This window comes from Bubalus bubalis, chromosome 5, assembly GCF_019923935.1.
Source record: "Bubalus bubalis isolate 160015118507 breed Murrah chromosome 5, NDDB_SH_1, whole genome shotgun sequence".
NCBI classification, from domain to species: domain Eukaryota; kingdom Metazoa; phylum Chordata; class Mammalia; order Artiodactyla; family Bovidae; genus Bubalus; species Bubalus bubalis.
This window is the reverse complement of record NC_059161.1, coordinates 121,842,599-121,864,057: the sequence shown is the minus strand read 5'-3', so window position 1 is coordinate 121,864,057 and position 21,459 is coordinate 121,842,599. Positions and strand designations below refer to the sequence as shown.

The window sequence follows — 21,459 nt, the reverse complement described above, 5'->3', positions numbered from 1 at the left end:
GGACACGACTGAGCGACTTTCACTTTCCTTTTGCTCACTTTGGTGGTGTTTTGTTCTTCCCTTTCTAGTTCCTTAACATGGAAATTTAAGGCTGGACTTGAGTAAGAGGTATGAGGTTGGAGACTCCATAGCCATCTTGCTGCCAAGAAGGAGCACCAATCTGAGAATATAGTCAAGCCAGGATACGGACAAGAAAGACACTAGATCTTAAAGACAGCACTTAGCCCCTGAATCTTCCACGTCTGAAGCAAGTTCTGTTGCCAGACACTCAGTTACATGATTCAGTAAATTTTCCCTGTGCTCATAAAAAAAATGTTGGAAGTTCAGATCATTGATCTGAAATCTTTGTCTTTTTAATATAGATATTTATTTACAGCTATAACTTTTCCTCTGAGAACTGCTTTTACTGCAGTTCTTGTAGGTTTTGGTATGCTGAGTTTTCATTTATCCCATATAATTTCCCTTGTGATTTCATTTTTATCCATTGGGCATTTAAGAAAAGTTTTTTTAGTTTGTTTTGTGTTTTTGGTTTTTTCTGTGCTGTGCAGCACATGAGACCTTTGATCAGGGATTGAACCCATACCCCCTGCAGTGAAAGTGTGAAGTCTTAACCGCTGGACTGCCAGGGTTGCAAAAGATATTGTTTATTAACAATAATTTCCACATATATTCCGCAAATTTTTCAGTTTTCCTTCTTATTAATTTCATTCTGGTCAGAGAAAATACTTCATATGAGTTCAGTATTTTTAAATTTACTGAGACTTGTTTTGTTTTATAAATATGGTCTCTTTAAGGGAATGTTTCTTGTACACTTGAAAAGAATGTGTATTCTGCTGTCTTGGGGTAGAATTAGGTCTATTTGGTTCGTAGCATTGTCCAAATCTTCTATTTTCTTGTTTATCTTTGGTATAGTACAGTTGACCCTGGGACAATGTAAGGATTGGGACACCAATTCTCCATGCAGTTGAAAATCTGTGTATAAACTTATAGTTGGGCCTCTGTAAAAGCAGAAACATCACTTTGCCAACAAAGGTCTGTATAGACAAAGCTATTGTTTTGCCAGTAGTCATGTACAGGTGTAAGAGTTGGACCATGAAGAAGGTGAGCGCTGGTTTTGAGAACTGAGGCTTTCGAACTGTGGTGCTGGAGAAGACTCTTGAGAGTCCCTGGGACTGCAAGGAGATCAACCCTGAATATTCATTGGAAGGACTGATACTGAAGCTGAAACTCCAATATTTGGCCACCTGATGCTGAGAGCAGACTCATTAGAAAAGCCCCTGTGTTGGGAAAGATTGAAGGCAGGAGGAGAAGGTATCGACAGAAGATGAAATGGTTGGATGGCATCAATGACTCCATGGACATGAGTTTTAGCAAACTCTGGAAGATAGTGGAGGATAGGGAAGCCTGGTGTGCTGCAGTCCATGGGGTTGCAAGGAGCTGGACGTGACTTCCAATTGAACGACAACAATTGTATCCACAGATAAAACCAACACATGTTGTGTAGTACCATAGTATGCATTTATAGTATATGTGCTGCCGAAGCGAGCACCATAGTATGCATTTATAAAAAAAAAGTTCACACGTAGTGGACCCATGCACTACAAACCCATATTGTTTATGGATCAACTGTAGTTCTACCCATTATTGAAAGTGAAATACTCAAGTCTTTATTATTGTCGAACTATTTCTCCCTTTAATTCTGTCAAGTTTTGCCTCAGATATTTTGGGGCTCTGAAGTTAAATGAATATATGTTTTTAATTATTATATTTTTGTGGTGGATTGAGCCTTCTTTCTGTATGTAATGTCCCTCATAATAATTTTGGCCTTAAAGTCTATTTTTTCTATTAGTTACAGTCACTTCATCTCTTTTTTTGTTGTTGTTAGTCTCTGGAATATATTTTCCTTCCTTTCACTTTCAACCTACTTGAGTTGATTGAGCTAAAGAAAAAGTCTTATAGACAGCATATTGTTAGATTATATGTGTTTTTATTTTATTTATTTATTTATTTGGCCATACCACACAGCTTGTGGGATTTCAGTTCCCTGACCAGGGATTGAACGTGGACCCTCAGTAGTGAAAGCACAAAGTCCTATCCCCTGGACCACCAGAAAGCCATGTGGGCTTTCTCTAGTTGTGCTGAACAGGGCTACTCTTCTTTGCCACGCACGGGCTTCTCATTTCGGTGGCTTCTCTTGTAGAACACAGGCCAGGGTGCACAGGCTTTAGTAGCTGTGGAGCACGGACTCGGGAGTTACGGCACACAGGCTTAGTTGCCCCGAGGTATTTGTGATCTTCCCGGAGTAAGGATCAAACTCATGTCCTTTGCACTGATAGGTGGATTCTTAACCATTGAACCACTAGGGAAGTCCTGGGAATGTGTTCTTAATTCCTGAAGGATAGTTTCACAAGATACAGAATTCCTCATTGACCTTTTAACCCCTCCTTTCAAAACTTATCCCACTACCTTCTGACCTCCAAGGTTCCTGATGAAAAATCAACTATGAGTTTTATTGAGATTCCCTTGCATGTGATTGGTCACTTTTCTCTTGCTGCTTTAAGGATTCTCTTTCTGGTTTGGGCCTTTTACCATGAATAGAGCCTAATCTGTGAAACATCACCAAGAATACTAACATATACTTAATGGAAATCCTGGAAGGAGAGGTAGAAGAGAAGTTGGGGAAAAGAATATTTGAAGGAAAAAAATGGATGAAAATCTCAGTTCAATGCAAGATAAAATCTACACATCCCAGAAGCTCAATTAACCCCTATTATGATAAACTCCAAACAGGTTGTTTCCAGAGTTCAGATAAAACTGATTCTGACAGTTTTGCCAGTATATTAGCTGTTTTTGTGAAGGAATGGACTCTTGGAGTTCCCTACTCCATTTTCACTGGCATCCTCAGATTTTTATTTTTTTAAACACAGAATTTTTTAACATAAAAATGATTTTTTCATATATAAACTTTGCATTTTTCACTTAATATTATACAACCTGCATATTCTTCATAATTATCCATTTTAATGGTTCATTTAGCAAATATTTATTGGATACCATTTACCTGGTGGTCACTCCACAGAGACTGAGTATATAGCAATGAATAAAACAAGACTTTGGCCTTAAGGAGTTTACATTCTAGAAGGTAGACAAATGAGAGTCACATAAATATCCATTCCTTTTTACTGCTGTATAATATTCCATCATAAGAATATAACTCTGATAGGATGAAAAATATCCCTCTAGAGATATTGAGTCCTAATCCCAGAAACGTGTAAATGTTATCTTATAGGGAAATAGGGTCTTTGCAGATATGATTAAGGTAAGGATTTTGGTATGTGGAGGTTATCAGGATTATCAGAGTGGGCCTTAAATGCAATCACATGTGTCCTTCTAAAAGGCAGGAAGAGGGACTTCCCTGGTGGTCCAGTGGTTAAGAATCGACCTTGCAATGCAGGGGATGTGGGTTTGATTCCTGGTCGGGAGTCTAAGATCCCATCTGCCTTGGGGCAACTAAATAAACCTCATATGATGCAACTAAGACCCGACCCAGACAAAAAAATAAATAAAAAGGAAGTAAGGGGGAATTTTGGAGAAGGCAATGGCACCCCACTCCAGTACTCTTGCCTGGAAAATCCCATGGACAGAGGAGCCTGGTGGGCTGCAGTCCATGGGGTCGCTAAGAGTCGGGCACGACTGAGTGACTTTATTTTCATTTTTCACTTTCATGCATTGGAGAAGGAAATGGCAACCCACTCCAGTATTCTTGCCTGGAGAATCCCAGGGACAGAAGAGCCTAGTGGGCTCCCGTCTATGGGGTCGCACAGAGTCGGACATGACTGAAGTGACTTAGCAGCAAGGGGGAATTTGACTTGTGCAGAAGAGGAAAAGGCAATGTGATAACGGAGGCAGAAATTGGAGTGAAGCCAACAGGTGCCTGCAGCCACTTCCAGAAGTTGGAAGAAGTAAGGAACAGATTCTCCTCTAGACCCTCCAGAGAAACACAGACCTAGCAACATTTTGATTTTGGCCCACTCATGCTAATTTTGGAATTTTGGCCTCCAAAATGGTGAAAAATAAATTTCTGTTGCTTAAAGCCACCTAGTTTGTGGTAATTTGTTACAGTTACCATAGAAACTAATACAGATTTATGGAACTGAGAGTGGGGTGCTGCTGTAACAGACACCTAAACATGTGGAGATGGCCTTGGAATTGGATAATGGGTAGATACTGGGAGAATTTTGAGAAACATGATAGAAAAAAGCCTAGATTGCCTTGAACATACTGTTGGTAGAAAGATGAATGCTTGAGGCTCTGCCAGTGCATGCTAAGTCACTTCACTCACGTCCAACTCTTTGCCACCCCAAGGACTGCAGCCCACCAGGCTCCTCTGTCCATGGTGATTCTCCAGGCAAGAATACTGGAGTGGGTTGCCATGCTCTCCTCCAGGGGATCTTCCCAACCCAGGGATTGAACCCGTGTCTCTTATGTCTCCTGAATTGGCAGGTGAATTCTTTACAAAATGAGGGAAATATAACTGGCAGCTGAAGGAGAGGTGATCTCTGCTATACAGTAGCAAAAGTCTAGATGAATTGTGTCTTACGGTGGTGGAAAGCAGCACTTTAAGTGATGAACTTGAATTTTAGCTGAGGCCATCTTGAAGCAAAACTTTAAAGATGTGGCCTGGTTTCTTTTTGCTGGTTATAGTAAAATATGATAAGAAAAAGATATTGAGAAGAGAACTGTTATGCAAAAAGAAACCAGTACATCATGATTTTTGGAAACTTGGAGCCTATCCAGATTACAAAAAATGCTAAAATTAGGTGATTTACTGTTAGAAAACTGCTCCAGAGAGCAGGCCATGGATATGGTTGGACAGCCTTCTGCTAGTGTTGAGAATATTAGGTTTATGACCCATGGATCCTCTCAATTATCTCAGCAGAAGTCAGAAATAAGAGATGATATTTTCCAGGAACGATCTGTGGGGGACTCTTTTTTAATGATGTGAGTCTCTGTGACATACAGAGGAGACACACAAGTCCTTGAAGAATGTTATACCAGCAGAAATGCTGCCAGCTTGAACTGGAAGGAACAATGAAATAAAGGAAGGCTGTTGTACTCCCCAGATTCTACTGGCAGGAAATAGGTTTATAAGACTACCTAGCTTCAGGCATGCACTTACCATTAAGAAAAAGGAAGAATGACTCAAAAAGAAGAGCCTCAGGCTGAGAAATCTGAGCCAAGGATGTCCTAGGCCTTGGGAAAAACGAATGAAATTTGCCTTTTGTCTCTTCCATTTCCTCTCTTTTGGAATACGAATGCCTATAGCTGTTATCGGAGAAGGCACTGGCACCCCACCCCAGTACTCTTGCCTGGAGAATCCCATGGATGGGGGAGCCTGGTGGGCTGCAGTCCATAGGGTCTCAAAGAGTTGGACACGACTGAGTGATTTCACTTTCACTTTTCACTTTCCTGCATTGGAGAAGGAAATGGCAACCCACTCCAGTGTTCTTGCCTGGAGAATCCCAGGGACGGGGGAGCCTGGTGGGCTGCCGTCTATGGGGTCACACAGAGTCGGACACGACTGAAGCGACTTAGCAGCAGCAGCAGTAGCATAGCTGTTATACTGTGCCTGTCCCACAACTGTACTTTGGGAACAGACAACTTATTTCTAGTTTCATATTTTCAGAGACGGAGAGGAATTTTCTCCCCCATTAGATCATACCCAGAGACTCACCTATGCCTGGTTTAGATGATGAGATTAGGGATTTTGAACTGATTATTTATCTAGAATTTGGACTTGAGTTGATATTTTGATGGGTTAAAACTTTTGAAGATGCTGAGATGGGGTAAATGTATTTTGCTTGTGTAAAACAAGAATCTTTTGGGGCCAGAGGGCAGATTCTGCAAGGGTCATAAATGCCTCCCTTTCCCCAAAGATTCTAATTCCTGAAACCTATTAGTGTTACATTATGTGGAGTAACATATAATGGGTCTTTACAAATGTGATTCAGGTAAGGATCTTGAGAGGTGAAGATTATCTTGGGTTATCAAGGTGAGCTCTAAATGCAATCATGTATGTCATAAGCGGGAGGAAGAAGGAGACTTGACACAGACAAGAGAAGGCAATGAGAAGATGGTAAAGAAATGGTGAGGTCACAGGGGAAGAAATGCCAGCCGCGCACATAAACTTTCAGATTGTGGAGCTGGAGAAAAACGCTTGTGAGTCCCTTGGACAGCAAGGAGATCAAACCAGCCAATCCTAAAGGAAATCAACACCGAATATTTATTGGAAGGACTGAAACTCCAATACTTTGGCCACCTGATGCAAAGAGCAGACTCGTTGGAAAAGACCCTGATGCTGGGAAAGATGGAGGGCAGGAGGAGAAGAGGGCAACAGAGGATGAGATGGCATGGCATCACCGACTCAATGGGCATGAGTCTGAGCAAACTCCAGGAGACAGTGAAGGACAGAGGAGCCTGGTGTGCTGCAGTCCATGGGGTTGCAAAGAGTTGGACATGACTGAGCGACTAAACAACAACAACAGCCATAAGCCAGAAGAAGCAAGGAAAAAGTTCTCCCCTACAACCTCCAGAGGAAGCATAGACCTACTGACACCTTGATTTTGGTCCAGAGATACTAATTTGGGGCTTCCTGCATCCAGAATGGTGGAAGAACAAATTTCTGTTATTTTAAGCCTCTGGAGCTTGTTATAGTTGTTAGAGGACGCTAATATGATAACACAATGCGTTTATCCAGTCTCTGTTCATTGGGCATTTGGATTGCTATTATGAACAATTTTGTATTGATACATGTTTCCTGGTGCAAATGTGTTTGAGTTGTACCAGTTTACACTCCTATAAACACTATAGTTTCTGTGGATTCACATTTTGTTTATCATTTGGTATAATTAGATTTCTTCATTGTTACCAATCCTATTGAGTATAAGGTAGTGCTTCATTGTGATTTTATTTGAATTTCCCTGATTACTGATGATTTGGCTTGAGTATCTTTTCAAAGTCTTATTGGCCATTTGTAATTCTTCCTTGAAATGCACGTTCATGTCTTTCCTATTTTTCTAATAAATGATTTTATGGCTTGTCTTTTTACTAGCTGTTACTTCTAGAATGTACATATTTTCATATTGCTAAATAACATGTGTATCCTGGCAGCTTTTTATTAATTGTTTAATCTTTTGACTTCTCATTTAATAGTGCTTAGTGTGTGCCTGCCCAGTCGTGTCTTGACTCTTTGCAGCCCCACGGACTGTAGACCGCCAGGCTGCTCTGTCTGTGGGATTCTCCAGGAAAGAACACTGAAGTAGTTTGACATTTCCTCTTCCAGGGGATCTTCCCGACCCAGGATGGAAATCATGTCTCCTGCATCTCCTATATTGGCAGGCGGATTCTTTACCACTAAGCTACCTGGGAAGCCCCCTTATTTAATAGAGAAGAATTTAATTCTTTGATATCACCATGGGTTAAAAAAAATAGTATTTAGATGAAGATTTGGCATTAATATTTTTATTCCTACTCAAATATTATTCACAGCTGAGCACTAAAACAATTATATTTAGTGCTGTTAGTTTGGCACCCCACTCCAGTACTCTTGCCTGGAAAATCTCATGGATGGAGGAGCCTGGTCGGCTGCAGTCCATGGGGTCGCGAAGAGTCGGACATGACTGAGTGACTTCACTTTCACTTTTCACTTTCATGCATTGGAGAAGGAAATGGCAACCCACTCCAGTGTTCTTGCCTGGAGAATCCCAGGGACGGGGGAGCCTGGTGGGCTGCCGTCTATGGGGTCTCACAGAGTCGGACATAACTGTAGTGACTTAGCAGCAGCAGTTTTCCCTAAAGTTAGTAATTGTCATTAAAATTTTTTTCAGATTTCTTTGTAGCTCTTGCTAATTCTTCCTACACCTTTCAGTATTTTCAATCACATCAGTTAATCTACCCATTCCAATGATTTTTCCCTGGAGACATCATTCCTAGTGATCGTTTTTCACCTCTTCCTAGGCTGGTTACTCTCCATGTTGCCGCATAGCCGTTGTCCTGGAACTTTGCTGTTGTCCTTGGAATAATCTTACGCATTCTCCTGGTTGGAGTCCTTGTTTTCCTGTGTCCTCTGTATTTCTTTCTTATGGTTTTACTCTTCTGTTTTAATGGTACATACCCCGTAATAGTTCTTGAGTTCAAAGTGGTGGGACAGTGGCAGAAGGCATGGTAAGGACTACTTTTAACATACCAGTTTGGGATCTTCTTTCTTCCAGTTTGGTCTGATTGTCATCTTTGGTTTCACGAGATCCCAGCATCTGTCCTCAAGATCACCTGAAGATTCTCTTCCCTTCAGCCTTGTGTTGGCTTTCCAGTCTCCTGAACTATAGGATTTTTTTCTTGGTTTCCCCCTCATTTTATTGGAGTACATCATTCAGTGGTTCTTTTCTTTTTTTTTAATATTTGCTTGGCTGTGTCGGGTCTTCAGCACACAAGATGTTCAACCTTTGTTGCAGTATGTGGGCTCAGTTCCCTGATCAGGGATTGAACCTGGGCCCCCTGCATTGGGAGTGTGGAGTGTTAGCCACTGGACCACTAGGGAAGTCCCCTTCAGTGGTTCTTGAGAAAGAGTATGTGAAAGTTAAATTTTTTGAGATCTTGTATATGTGGAATGATAATTTAGTTGGCATAGAATTCTAAGTTGGAAGTAATATTCCTTCAGACTTTTGAGGGCTTCCCTGGTGGCTCAGATGATAAAGAATCGGCCTGCAATGTGGGAGACCTGGGTTCGATTCCTGGGTTGGGAAGATCCCCTGGAGGAGGGAATGGCAACCATTCCAATATTCGTGCCTGGAGAGTCCTCCTGGACAGAGGAACCTGGCAGGCTACAGTCCACAGGGTCTCAAAGAGTCAGACACGACTGAGCGACTAAGCACACGTAGAGTTTTGAAGGCGTTTTTCTCCCTTGTTTCCTTGCTTCTGGTATTGCTACTGAGAAGTCAAAATCCATTCTGAGTCTAGGTTCTTTGTTGTGATTATGTTTCTGGAAATTTGTAAGATTTTCTTTTTGTCCTCAGTTTCCTGAAAATGTACACTGATGTATCATAGTATTTTCATTGACTCTACTAGGCACAATGTGGGCCGTTTTGAAAAATCACATATTTCAGTTTGGGAAATGATTTTAAACTATTTATTTCATTCTTTATCTGCATTTTCTTACTATTATCTCTTTTTGGAATCCTCAAAATGCAGATGTTGAGCTTCCTAAATTTCTCCCTGAATATTCTTATATTTTTAACTTCTTTATTTTGGGGGAGGGGGTATTCCCTCAACCCTTCTTCAGAATTTTTAATTTCTGCCATCATATTTTTAAAACACTATTAATTTCCAAGATTTCTTTTTGTTCTCTCAATGTTCATTTATATGAATTTGCATTCTTGTCTCATGAATGCAATACCTTTTTCTTTCTCTGAGGGATATTAATGAAGGGCTTTGCTTTTTGTGTTTTTGTTTGTTTTGTTTTCCTTCTCAGAGTCTCTGTTTCTTGCAAGTGCTTTCTTTTTGCTTACTAGGTTTTATTTCCTTCATGTTGGAGGTTCTCCTTTATTGTCTAAGAGTTCTTGACTATCTGCTCATTATTAAGAATGAGAGCTTAAAAATTGATGGGAAGCTCTAAGCATATTGACTTTGACCTTCCCAGTGTGGTGTTCTGATGGGGCAGTTCATGGATAACACTAATCTTAGGGTCTTTAGTCTTCTTTCAGGTTGGCCTGAGTTCCCAGGGAAGGCTCCAACCTGCTGCCTGGAGGGTAAAAATCTGACTGCCACGGCTCTGACTGCCAGGTAAGGGAAGAGGATTGGGGAGGTAGGGGGTGGGGTGTCAGTTTTCAACTTCTACGCAGTCACTTAATCCTGTTAGTCAGTTACTCATGCAGTGTCTCTGTTTTATCATCTCTAGAAAACAAATTTCCAGTCTTAGCTAGAGTTAGAAAGGAGAATTTGCTCAGTGGCATGAAGTAAGGGAGGGGATCAGATCAGATCAGATCAGTCGCTCAGTCGTGTCCGACTCTTTGTGACCCCATGAATCGCAGCATGCCAGGCCTCCCTGTCCATCACCAACTCCTGGAGTTCACTCAGACTCACGTGCATCCAGTCAGTGATGCCATCCAGCCATCTCATCCTCTGTCGTCCCCTTCTCCTCCTGCCCCCAATCCCTCTCAGCATCAGAGTCTTTTCCAATGAGTCAACTCTTTGCATGAGGTGGCCAAAGTACTGAAGTTTCAGCTTTAGCATCATTCCTTCCGAAGAAATCCCAGGGCTGATCTCCTTCAGAATGGACTGGTTGGATCTCCTTGCAGTCCAAGGGACTCTCAAGAGTCTTCTCCAACACCACAGATAGAGCCACTTAATTGCTTCTCAATCAGCTTTGTTGTAGAGCTTCATGTTTTAGCCTTTACTACCAGTGGTAGGGGAGAAGGTGATGGCAGCCCACTCCAGCACTCCTGCCTGGAAAATCCCATGGACAGAGGAGCCTGGTGGGCCGCAGTCCATGGGGTCGCACAGAGTCGGACACGACCAAGAGACTTCACTTTCACTTTTCGCTTTCATGCATTGGAGAAGGAAATGGCAACCCACTCCTGTGTTCTTGCCTGGAGAATCCCAGGGACGGGGGAGCCTGGTGGGCTGCCGTCTATGGGGTCGCACAGAGTTGGACACAACTGAAGCGACTTAGCAGCAGCAGCAGCAGCAGTGCTGGGGCCTTCCCAGGTGGTGCTAGTGGTGAAGAAGCCCGCCTGCCAATGCAGGAGGCTAGGAGAAGTGGGTTTGATTCCTGCGTGGGGAAGATCCCCTGGAGAAGGGCATGGCAGCCCACTCCAGTATTCTTGCCTGGAGAATCCCATGGACAGAGGAGCCTGGTGGGCTATAGTTCATAGGGTTGCAAACAGTCGGACATGACTGAAGCAACTTAGTATGCACGCATGCATATATATCTATATCTAGACTTCCTCTCGTCATTCAAAAATCTGTTTAGTTCTCTTTGATCTCTTGTTTATCTGAGGTTCATACACAACCTTTCTATACTGTATGTAAGACCTGAATATCTGGAGTTCCATAGTATCTAACTCTGTTACGTTGTTTCTTCTGATTCTCACTCTTAGCACTAGCCTCCTTCTGTGCTGGTGATCGCTGATCCTGAGCTCATTGCTTGATATTAACCAGTGGATCCTTCACACTTAAAACTGGACACTTTACTCCAAAGGGGATTTGCGTCTGCTTCTGCCAGGAGCCAGAGGGTGCCACCAACTTCAGTCCTCTTTGTCTGAGATCCAGCTCCCCTGCCTCTCCCTAGCCTCCTTACTTTAATTTTCTTTTGGGGTCAGTTCAGTTCAGTTCAGTCGGTCAGTTGTGTCCGACTCTTTGCGACCCCATGAATTGCAGCACGCCAGGCCTCCCTGTCAATCACCAACTCCCAGAGTTCACTCAAACTCACGTCCATCGAGTCAGTGATGCCATCCAGCCATCTCATTCTCTGTCATCCCCTTTTCCTCCTGCCCCCAATCCCAGGGAATGGATTTTGGAGATCTTGAAAGACAACAGGGCCTCAAGGAATGATGGCCTCTCTTTGCGGAATATTCTTCTTCTGTAGCAAGAAAGTTTCTCACTGCTCTAAGTCCACCATATGAAAAGAAGCAGAAATCCTCCAATCCATTCCACACACATCCATAGGAGCCATCTTTTGGACTTGTAGATCTGATCACATCACACTCTTGCTTAAACCCTTCGATGACTCCCTTTTTTCCTGAAGTATAAAGCTTGAACTCCTTAGGAATTCCTTGCTGGTCTAGTGATTAGGACTTGGTGCTTTCACTGCCAGGGCCTGGGTTCAACCCTTGGTCAGGGAATTAAAATCCCACAAGCTCCTTGGTGAGGTCAATTAAAAAAAAACAACAACACAAAGTTGAACTCCTTGCCCAGCTTACAAGGCCCTATGTGATCTGGCCTCTGATTCCCTCACCAGATTCATCTCTTTTAATAGCCCTCACTCCCATTTGCAAACTCTTTCCCAAGCCCCAAGTCTAGGACTTCTCCAATGTACTTCCCGTCCTTGTACCTGTCACATAGTGTCTAAAAAACTTAGATATGTGGATCAGTCTACACACCATCCCCAAACTGTATACTCTGCATGAGTGAGAAACTTTATACATCCACTAATATCTCCCCAGTATCCAGCACAAGTGCTTATTAAATATTTGTTGAAGTGAATGAACACATTTACTGGGTTCCCAGTGTTTTTCTTTACTTTTTTTTTTTTTGATGTAGACAGTTTTTAAACTTTTAAAAAATTATTTATTTATTTATTTTTGGCTGCACTGGGTCTTCGTTGCTTTGTGCGAGCTTTCTCAGCTGAAGCAAGTGGGGGCTACTCTTGGCTGCCATGCTGGGGCTTCTCGTTGCGGTGGCTTCTCTTGTTACAGAGCACAGCCTCTAGAGTGCGTGGGTTTCAGGAGTTGTGTCAGACTCAGCAGTTGTGACACATGGGCTTAGTTGCTGTACAGTGTGGACAGTTTTTAAAGTCTTTATGGAATTTGCTACAATGTTGCTTCTGTTTTATGTTTTGTTTTGGTTTGGTTTTTTGGTTGCAAGGCGTATGGGATCTTAGATCCCCGACAATCGAGCCTGTGCCTAATACGTGGGGAGCTCAGAGTCTTAACCATTGGACCACCAGGGAAGTCTCAGATCATGAGCTTTTGGAATCAAATTTGGATGAAAACCCTAGCTCCTTCCCTTGTTCACTTATGGCCAAACCCTTTAACCTTTCTAGATCTCGGTTCCCCATCTTTAAAATGTGAAAGTTGCTCAGTCACATGCAACTCTTTGCAACCCCATAGACTGTAGCCCACCAGGCTCCTCTGTCCATGGGATCTCCAGGCAAGAATACTGGAGTGGGTTGCCATTTCTTTCTCTAGGATCATCTTCTTCCCCACCCAGGGATCAAACCTGGCTCTCCTGCATTGCAGGAAGATTCTTTACTGTCTGAGCCACCAGGGAGTGCTCTTTAAAATGCAGAGAGAATGCAATGAAAGGACCGCATGGGTGGCTGCCAGGATGAGCTAAGTCTGATATCATGAAGTCAAAGATCCGAGCATAGTCCCCATCTTATTTGCAGCCATTTCAGAAGGGAGTCACCAGCTGCCCTGGGGTCATACTCTCTCCCAGTCATACTTGTCCATCAAGTTTGGTGGTAGTGGTGGTGATTTAGTCACTAAGTCGTGTCTGACCCTTGCAACACCCTGGACTGTAGCCCACCAGGCTCCTCTGTCCAAGGGATTTCCCAGGCAAGAATACCGGAATGGGTTGTCATTCCCTTCTCCAGAGGATCTTCCCGACCCAAGGATCAAACCAGCATCACCTGCATGGATTGCATGTGGATTCTTTACCGCTGAGTCAGCAGGGAAGCCCTCAAGGTTTGGCTGGTTTTAATTCCATTAGGTAGCCTGAGCTTTCCTGCTCTGGAGCATGGAGTGGGCAAACAGGTTCCACATAAGTAATCCAGCTCAGGCCTCCAGGCACTTTGGTGGGACTCGTAAATTTCAGTGGTTTTATCCCTGGGAAATGTTTAAGTCTCCAAAGAGACCCCCCCAGTGCACTCTGCCCCTCACCATCAGCACCTGGGATGATGCTGGGTCAAGCAGAGCAAGGGCAATCCTCCCAATTTTAATGTGGGTAAACTGAGGCTCAGACTATCTTCCAGACAGTTGGGCCTAGAACTTGTGTGTCTTCTCAAGGGGCTCTGGGAGGCCTGGGCAGCTGCAGTGGGCGACCTGGGGGGAGCTCTAGCCCCAGAGCAGGAGGTGGCACAGGAACCCTGGCTCTCAAGGCTTCCACCCCTTGTTCACAATGGGTTAGTGCCACTCTCGGCTGGTGGGGAGCTCAGTGTCTGTGTATTCTTCGTGAACCCACAGGACTGTGCTCAAGTCGGTTATTTTGCCTGTGTCGTTTGGGGAGAGCAAGGATGACAATTCACTGGCTGGGGTGTGTGCGTGTGCTGGGGGTTGGCGGTAAGGATGGGGATAATCTGGACAGTGAGAAGAGTGAGCTTAGGGTCAGGAGCCCTGGGTTCCAGCCCAGTTCTATACCCAGCATGCTGAGTCCCTTGGGACGAGCGCCTTCCTCTCTGGCCCCCAACTGCTCTGTTAAGTGGGAGTGGTGGTAGACGGATGGATCGTGGTCATGGGATCAAAACGCTGTCCTGGCCCTGCCACTCCCTGAGCCCAGACTGTCCCCTGGGCCTGACTTCACCCGACTGGCCCCAGCAAACCTCTGACACCATTCTGCTGCCTCCACCCTCTGTCCTGTCCTTCCCCCAGGGGCCTGACTCCAGCTCCCCACCACACAGGGGGCTGGGCTGGTGGCAGTATTGGTCAGGCCTGGGTGGGGGGCCTCCAAGCCCACAAATGACCTCTTGAGCCTCTTTCTGGAGCCAGCATCCTTTCTTTCCCCTCCTCTTGAAATCTGAGCTCAGAGATCCGGGGAAGACTCTCCCTGCCAAATATTCCATCCAGTTGTCCAAACACTCTGCACAGCTGGCGGAGGGAGGGGCCAGAGCCCAGCTCTCAGGGAGCCCTCGGGCTGTTGTTTTCATGGAAATGGCTGCATTCTCACTTGCAGGGCCAGCCCATGGGTTGTTTTAAGGGGGTTCACCATGGCCAAGAGGATCAAGAGCCCCCAACACACCCTCCTGCTACAGTGGAAGGAAGAAGTCAGGCAATGGTCTTCCCCTGGTGGGGAGTACAGGTGCGTGTGGCCGCCTCACCCCGGGAGGTGGCAGCGGGCGCTGGCAGCCTTGTGAGTGCCCCTCATGACTGGGCTAGGCGCGGTGGCCGGGGGAAGGGCAGGCGGTAACGACACCGAGAGAGCAGCCTGAACGCTGACTTAGGACAACAGCTTTTCCGGTCAAGCAGCCCCAGACCTGGCTGCCTTGTGGGTCTGACCCACCAGTGACCTGGGACGAGTCTCCGAGCCTCAGTTTCCTCACTTGCAACAGGTGAGGCTTTTGGGCTTCTTCTGCCTCTGATTTTCCTAAGTCACGGCCAAGGACAAAGTCCTCATAGCTGCCCCCTGCAGTGCCAGCTGTGCCTAGAAGTCCAGAAAGTGGCAAGACTTTTCTCGACAATCCCCAGAACAGCTCTGACTCAGTTTCCCCTCAGAGAGGATGGCTAGGACTTGGCAGAGCGGGACCATCGCCTGTACACTCCGTCACCAGCCAGGCTCAGCCCCTTCGTCCCCTGCCATGTCAGGGTGATGGAGAGGCAACCCCCTCCCCTTCCTTCACACATCCTGTTTTTCATTAATTGTTTCCAGGTGGGCCCAGAGGTTGCCCTGCAGAGGAAGGTGGAGGCACAGGAGAATTTAGCAGGGGGATCAGTGAGGAGCAAAAACAGGAAGGGGTTGGGAGCAGGCCATGGAAAATTCATTGCCAGGAAAGAAAGGCCAGCATCTGGTTTGCATTAAGCTGAGAGAGCTTCGAAGCCCAGAGCCTGAGTGGGAGATATTGTTATCCATCCACAGGGCAGGCGGGGTGTGACTGCTAGTCAGGAACTGGCAGCTTCTCCCCGCAGGAACTCAGGGGCTAACAGGAAAGAAGAGGGAAAGCAAGGAAGAAGGCAACAGGAAACTCAGTCTCCGCTGTGGCTGACATCTCATGAATGTTATCTTCTTTTTTTTCCGGCTGTACCGTACAGCATGCAGTATCTTAGTTCCCCCACCAGGGATTGAACTCACACCCCCTGTAGTGGAAGCTTGATGTCTTAGCCACTGGACCACCAGAGAAGTTATCTGAATGTTATCTTATTTGATATTCACAACTTCACAGGGGAGAATTGTCCCCATTTTATAGCTATGAGAACTGAGTCCCAGAGAGGTTAAGTGACTTGCCCAAGGTCACACAGCCACGGAATGGCAGAACTCCAGATTAGAATTCAGGCCAAATGAGATAAGATGGAACATTCACACCATCACACGGGTGGATTGAGGCTGACTGTGCGCCAGGCAAGAGGCCACTGAGGATTTAGTGATAAGTACAGCCCAGCCTCTGCCCATGGGGTCACTCAGTTTATGTAGGGGCGTCTGATGGTGCTATGGGACACTCATCATGACACAGGGTGGACCATGTGACTGAGGGTTCCAGTCCAGTGCCTGCAGAGGAAAAAGCAATCCAGAGGGGAAGGCTTCCTGGAGGAGGGGATATGAGCAAAAGAAAGAAGTTTATCAGAGAGGGGTGTGATGGAGTGGAGGCTGCAGAGAAGGGGATACTGTGAGGATAGTGGGAAGGGGGGGCATACGGGCCATGTCTAGGCAATAGCAGCTGGCCTGGTGTGCCTTAGAGGGTGATGGTTCATTTCATAGTTGGCAAAACAGAGGCATGGTGAGCCTAAAGTGCCCAAACGTCTGGAAGTGGTTGAATCCAGCCTGTCTGACTCTAGGTCTGTCTTCCTCGTAACTGCTACACTGACTGGTCCCTTTTGTTGGTAGTTAAATCTGCCCACAATGCAGATGATACCACCTTTATGGCAGAAAGTGAAGCAGAACTAAAGAGCCTCTTGACAAAAGTGAAAGATGAGAGTGAAAAAGTTGGCTTAAAACTCAACATTCAAAAAACAAAGAACATGGCATCTGGTCCCATCACTTCCTGGCAAATAGATGGGGAAACAATGAAAACAGTGACAGACTTTATTTTGGGGGGCTCCAAAATCACTGCAGATGGTGACTGCAGCCATGAAATGAAGACTCTTGCTCCTTGGATGAAAAGCTATGACCAACCAAGACAGCATATTAAAAAGCAGAGACATTACTTTGCTGACAAAGGTAGTCTAGTCAAAGCTATGGTTTTTCCAAAAAGTCATGTATGGCTGTGAGAGCTGGACTATAAAGAAAGCTGAGTGCCGAAGAATTGATGCTTTTGAACAGTGGTGTTGGAGAAGACTCTTGAGAGTGCCTTGGACTGCAAGGAGATCGAACCAGTCAATCCTAAAGGAAATCATTGGAAGGACCGATGCTGAAGCTGAAACTCCAATACTTGGCCACCTGATGCGAAGAACTGACTCATTGGAAAAGACCCTGATGTGGGGAAAGATTGAAGGCTGGAGGAGAAGGGGATGACAGAGGATGAGATGGTTGGATGGCATCACCGACTTGATGGACATGAGTTTGAGCAAGCTCTGGGAGATAGCGAAGGACAGGGAGGCCTGGCATGCTGCAGTCCATGGGGTGGCAAAGAGTTGGGCACGACTGAGCGACTGAACTGAACTTAACTGAATGCAGTAAACCTGGGTTTGATCTCTGGGTTGGGAAGATCCCCTGGAGAAGGGAATGGCAACCCACTCCAGTATTCTCGCCTGGAGTACCCCATGGACTGAGGAGCCTGGCGGGCAACAGTCCATGGGGTCACGACTGAGTGACTAACACACAAAAGTTTTAAGGGGATATTGAGGGCAGGGACCACAAGGAGGCCGGGGTGGTGGTGGTGTTACATGAGGCCAGTGACAGGGCCAGGGCTGGACAAGCTCTTTCCAACTTGCCAAGCTGGGCAGGGAGGGGACAGACTGCCCTAACCATGGGCCTTGGAAAAGCCTGGGGCCTTGGGCACGCTAGAGCGAGGCTCCCGCCTCCCTTTGAGGTATCTCACCTTCCCTGGGAGGAGAGCCCGGCGTCGTCTGCTGCCCGCTGAGCCATGGGAGTTAATAATTACTGGGTTTAAGGAGATAGAGGCCTGTCAGAGAGGCGCCTCCCTCACAGGCCGCTGCTCCTCAGAGATAGCAAAGGTTAGTGTGAGCCTCAGCCTGGGGGTGGGGAGAAGGCTCCTGCCACCTCCCTGCCTGGCTGACTCCAGAGGGACCCTGGGTCTGGCCCTCCAGCCATGGACCCCGCAGAGAAGCCTGCTGAGTGCCCGGCCCGAGGAAAATGTCCTGTGTTCCTGGCAGTGAGCTCAGGGGCTGTCCGCTATGCTCCATCAGGTCTGGGCCCTGCACTCGAGGGGAACTTAGGAGACCAGCCCTGGGACACGGACAGGTGAGCTAGAGACCTGGGGAACGGGGAGTCTCACCACTCAGCAGGGGCCTTGGGGGAGGGGGAGGGGCCTTGGGGGAGGGGGAGAGCCGGGCTCCAGACCGGGGCTGCTGCCGCTAAGTCGCTTCAGTCGTGTCTGACTCTGCGACACTATAGACTGTAGCCCGCCAGGCTCCTCTGTCCATGGGATTCTCCAGGCAAGAATGCCAGAGTGGGTTGCCATGCCCTCCTCCAGGGGATCTTCCCGACCCAGGAACTGAACCCCCGTCTCTTACATTGACATGTGGGATCTTTTCCACTAGTGCCACGTGGGAAGTGTAGAACTAGGAGGAATTTCAGGAGCCTTCTACAAGGTCAGCCACCAGGGAGGGCCCTGATTTGCCTCCTCTGACTTGGTGGTTGTACAGATGTAGCATCTGAGGCTCAGAGAGGGCAAGACACTCATCTTCGGTTACACAGTGAACTGAAGTCTAGATCCAGGGCCTAGGTCATCCAGGCTGGCAAGTCTCTCCCGGATGGGGTCTGTGGCCAGGGCTGCCAGGCTGGGGATGGCAGGGGTGAGAGGGGGCATTTGGGGAAGGCGGTGACTTGGGGGGCAGAGGACACACCTTTTATTTTCCTTCTCCACTAGATGCCAGGCATCTAATGGGCTCCCCTCATTGCCCGACAGCATGGAGCTGCTGTTTCCAAGAGAGTCCTCTGGTTTCTGGGCTGTCTTTTCAGAAAATTGGAGTAAGGGGCCACAGCCCTTCCTTCCCTGGCTATGTGACATCCAGAAGGTTCCTTAACTTCTCCGAGCCCATGGTTTTCAACCAAGGAGCATTTGTGGGAGGAGCTAGTGAGGCCTTGGGAGTCATAAGCAGCTGTGTAGATCAGGGGATATTTTTGGCTAGTAATTAGGGAGGTGACAGTGACTCCTCACTTGTCCTTCAAAACCTCGCTCAAGGGTCTCCCCGGCTGAAGACTCTTCCCCTGGGGCTGTACCCCTGGGCTGACACCCCTTCCACCCATTATCTTCCACCAGTCTGAGTTACCACGACTTGGACCAGGTCTTATCTTCTGGTGGGGCTAGTGAAGACTCGGAGGGTAAGCTCCCTGTCCTGAGCTCCTTTTGTGTCATTCTTCCCGCTCCCCCAAAGAGTGAGCAGAGCAAGGTCCAGGAAGACAGCAGTTGCTCAAGACTTATTTGGTGAAGGATTTGTCAACAAACATCATGACAACTGCTTTGGGCGAGACCCTGGGCTGGACTGCGGTGGGTGGAGAAACACAGACCCAAGGAGGTCGCTGCCCTTGGGAAACCACAGTTGTGGAAACAAATGCCCTACAGAGTGAAGGAGAGAGATCTGGGCAGAATGAAAAGAAAGTCACAGAGGACTGCACAAGTCAGGCTCACTGCACAAGGTGCCAGGGGGCATGAGAGCAAGGCATCAAGTCTGGCTTGCCCTCCACTCACCAAGTCCTGTTCCTGTTCCTTCCTAGTCCTGCCCACCTAGGAAAGGAAGACTGCTCTCTCTCTCTCTTTTTTTTTTTTTTTCATTTTGGCCCAGCCAGACAACATGCAGGATCCTAGTTTCCTGACCAGGGATGGAACCCATGACCCCTGCAGTGGAAGTGCAGAGTCTTAACCACTGGATCCATTGTTCCAGCGGTCCATTGTTCTCTATTTTGAATTAAGACACTATCCACTTTGCAAGGTGTGCCCTGGGAGTGGAGGTCCCCACTATCTATCTTGCCACAATACTGGAGCCCCAGGAGGACAGAGCCTGTATCTATGCAGTTTCCTTTTGGATCCCCCGTCTATGGTTTGTGTTCAGAAGGGGTGGCTGAATGCATTGTTGTTGTTCAGTCGCAAAGTAGTGTCCAACTCTTTGCAAGTCTGTGAACTGTAGCACACCAGGCTTCCCTGTCCCTCACTGTCTCCCGGAGTTTACTCAAACTCATGTCCACTGAGTCAGTGATGCCATCCAACCATCTCATCCTCTGTTGCCCCCTCCTCCTCTTGCCCTCAATCTATCCCAGCATCAGGGTCTTTTCCACTGAATCCAATGAGTTGAATGCATGCATGAACAACATGTGTCCCCAGATGAAGACCCAACAAAACTCAAGCCTGGGGCCCTGGCCCCAGCTCCTGGTCTAAGGGTAGTGCCCCAAGTTCTAGCAGTATGAAAGAGAAATAGCTCCTCCCAGTCTCCCAGGCCTCATCTAGACAAGGAGGGTGGGAGCCACGGTCCCTGGTAGGAGAAGTGGGGTTATGCTCTCACTGAATCAGCCCCAGGCTGGAGTCGAGGCCGATGATCAGGGCTCCAGATAGTGACAGAAGCACAGAGGGGTTGAGGGACAGGACAGACCAGTGTTTAGGGAATTTGCAGATGTGGGTCCTGACAGGTGTGTGTGTTGGGGGAGGGGTGGGTGGGTGCGAGTTCCTCAGAAAGTAGGTGGTGGGCAAAGGCAGGGGTGGGTAGAATCTGTTCAGAACAAGAAGGCAGGGCCCCTAGTTTGTGGTGGGGGGTGGAATGGGGGGGGAAGGTGGTTGGGGACTTGGGCCAAAGGTGAGACCTCCCTCAGAAGAAGCACTCAGGAGGGAGAAAACTGGTTTTGGGGTGAGCCCCCCTTCTCACCAGGAAGGATGTTGCTGCAGAGCAGGAGCCCAGGGAAGGAGTGATGGATGGCCAAAGGGCCGGGTGAGAGGGAGGGGGTGGCAGGGCGTCCTCTAAGAATCCGGGAGCTGAAAGCTTGGAGCCATGGTAGATGCTTGAACAAGGGTGGTCTTGCAAGGGTGCTGCGGGGCGCTGGGCGGAGCGGAGTCAGTTGGGAGCATCAGAGAGCCGCGCCGGCCGCGGGGTGCTGTCAGTCCCGGCGGGCGGCCTGAGCGGGGCGGGGCCGGGAGCGCGCGCGAGTTCTCTGCATCGGCCGCCGGAGGGGCGGGGCCGGGCACGTGTCCTCGGGCCACCCCCTCGGCCACGTGACCGCCGAGGGCAGGGTCCCGGCGGGACCCGGGGCCCGGGCCGCGCAGACCCACAGGCAGCGGGCCGGACTGACAGGCGGCGGGGCAGCCCAGCGGGCCCCGGGCGGAGTCGGCGGCGGGCGGGGACGGCGCGAGGAGCTAGCGGGGAGATCGCCGCGGCGGCGCAGGGAACCGACGCCCGGCGGGCCCCCAGGCGCCGGGATGTGGAGCGGGTAGGTCCCCGCTGGGTTGGGCCGCGGCTGCCTCCGGGGGTGGGACAGTGAGGGGGGGGGGGGCGTCCCTCCCGTGTGGGCGACCCTGACCGGGAGCTGCTCTGCCCGCGACTGGGGATGGAAGGACACCCGGCCCGGAGAGATCAGGGGGTTTCTCTGCGGGGCAGGGAGTGTGAAGGGTGGGCTGCAGACCGTCCCGAAGTGACAGCACCAACTCCTCAG

At 47.8% G+C, this 21,459-nt stretch overlaps 1 protein-coding gene across 7 annotated transcripts in view; it reads left to right on the top strand.

Moving 5' to 3' along the window:
- RAB3IL1 (RAB3A interacting protein like 1) overlaps window positions 1-21,459 on the top strand; it is a 48,366-nt gene that overhangs the window by 8,766 nt on the left and 18,141 nt on the right. The window contains exons 1-2 of one of the 7 annotated variants that reach the window (XM_044943610.2): window positions 20,984-21,125; window positions 21,160-21,237. The exons of 1 other annotated variant lie outside the window; for it this stretch is intronic. In XM_044943610.2, the coding sequence (XP_044799545.1) occupies window positions 21,227-21,237 (11 nt within the window). In that variant the 5' untranslated portion in view covers window positions 20,984-21,125; window positions 21,160-21,226. Of the gene's footprint in view, window positions 1-9,747; window positions 9,838-14,637; window positions 14,791-17,839; window positions 18,064-20,983; window positions 21,126-21,159; window positions 21,238-21,459 lie in introns of those variants that run through there. 5 more of the 7 variants (XM_025286516.3, XM_025286513.3, XM_044943611.2 and 2 more) reach the window with 5 other exon arrangements.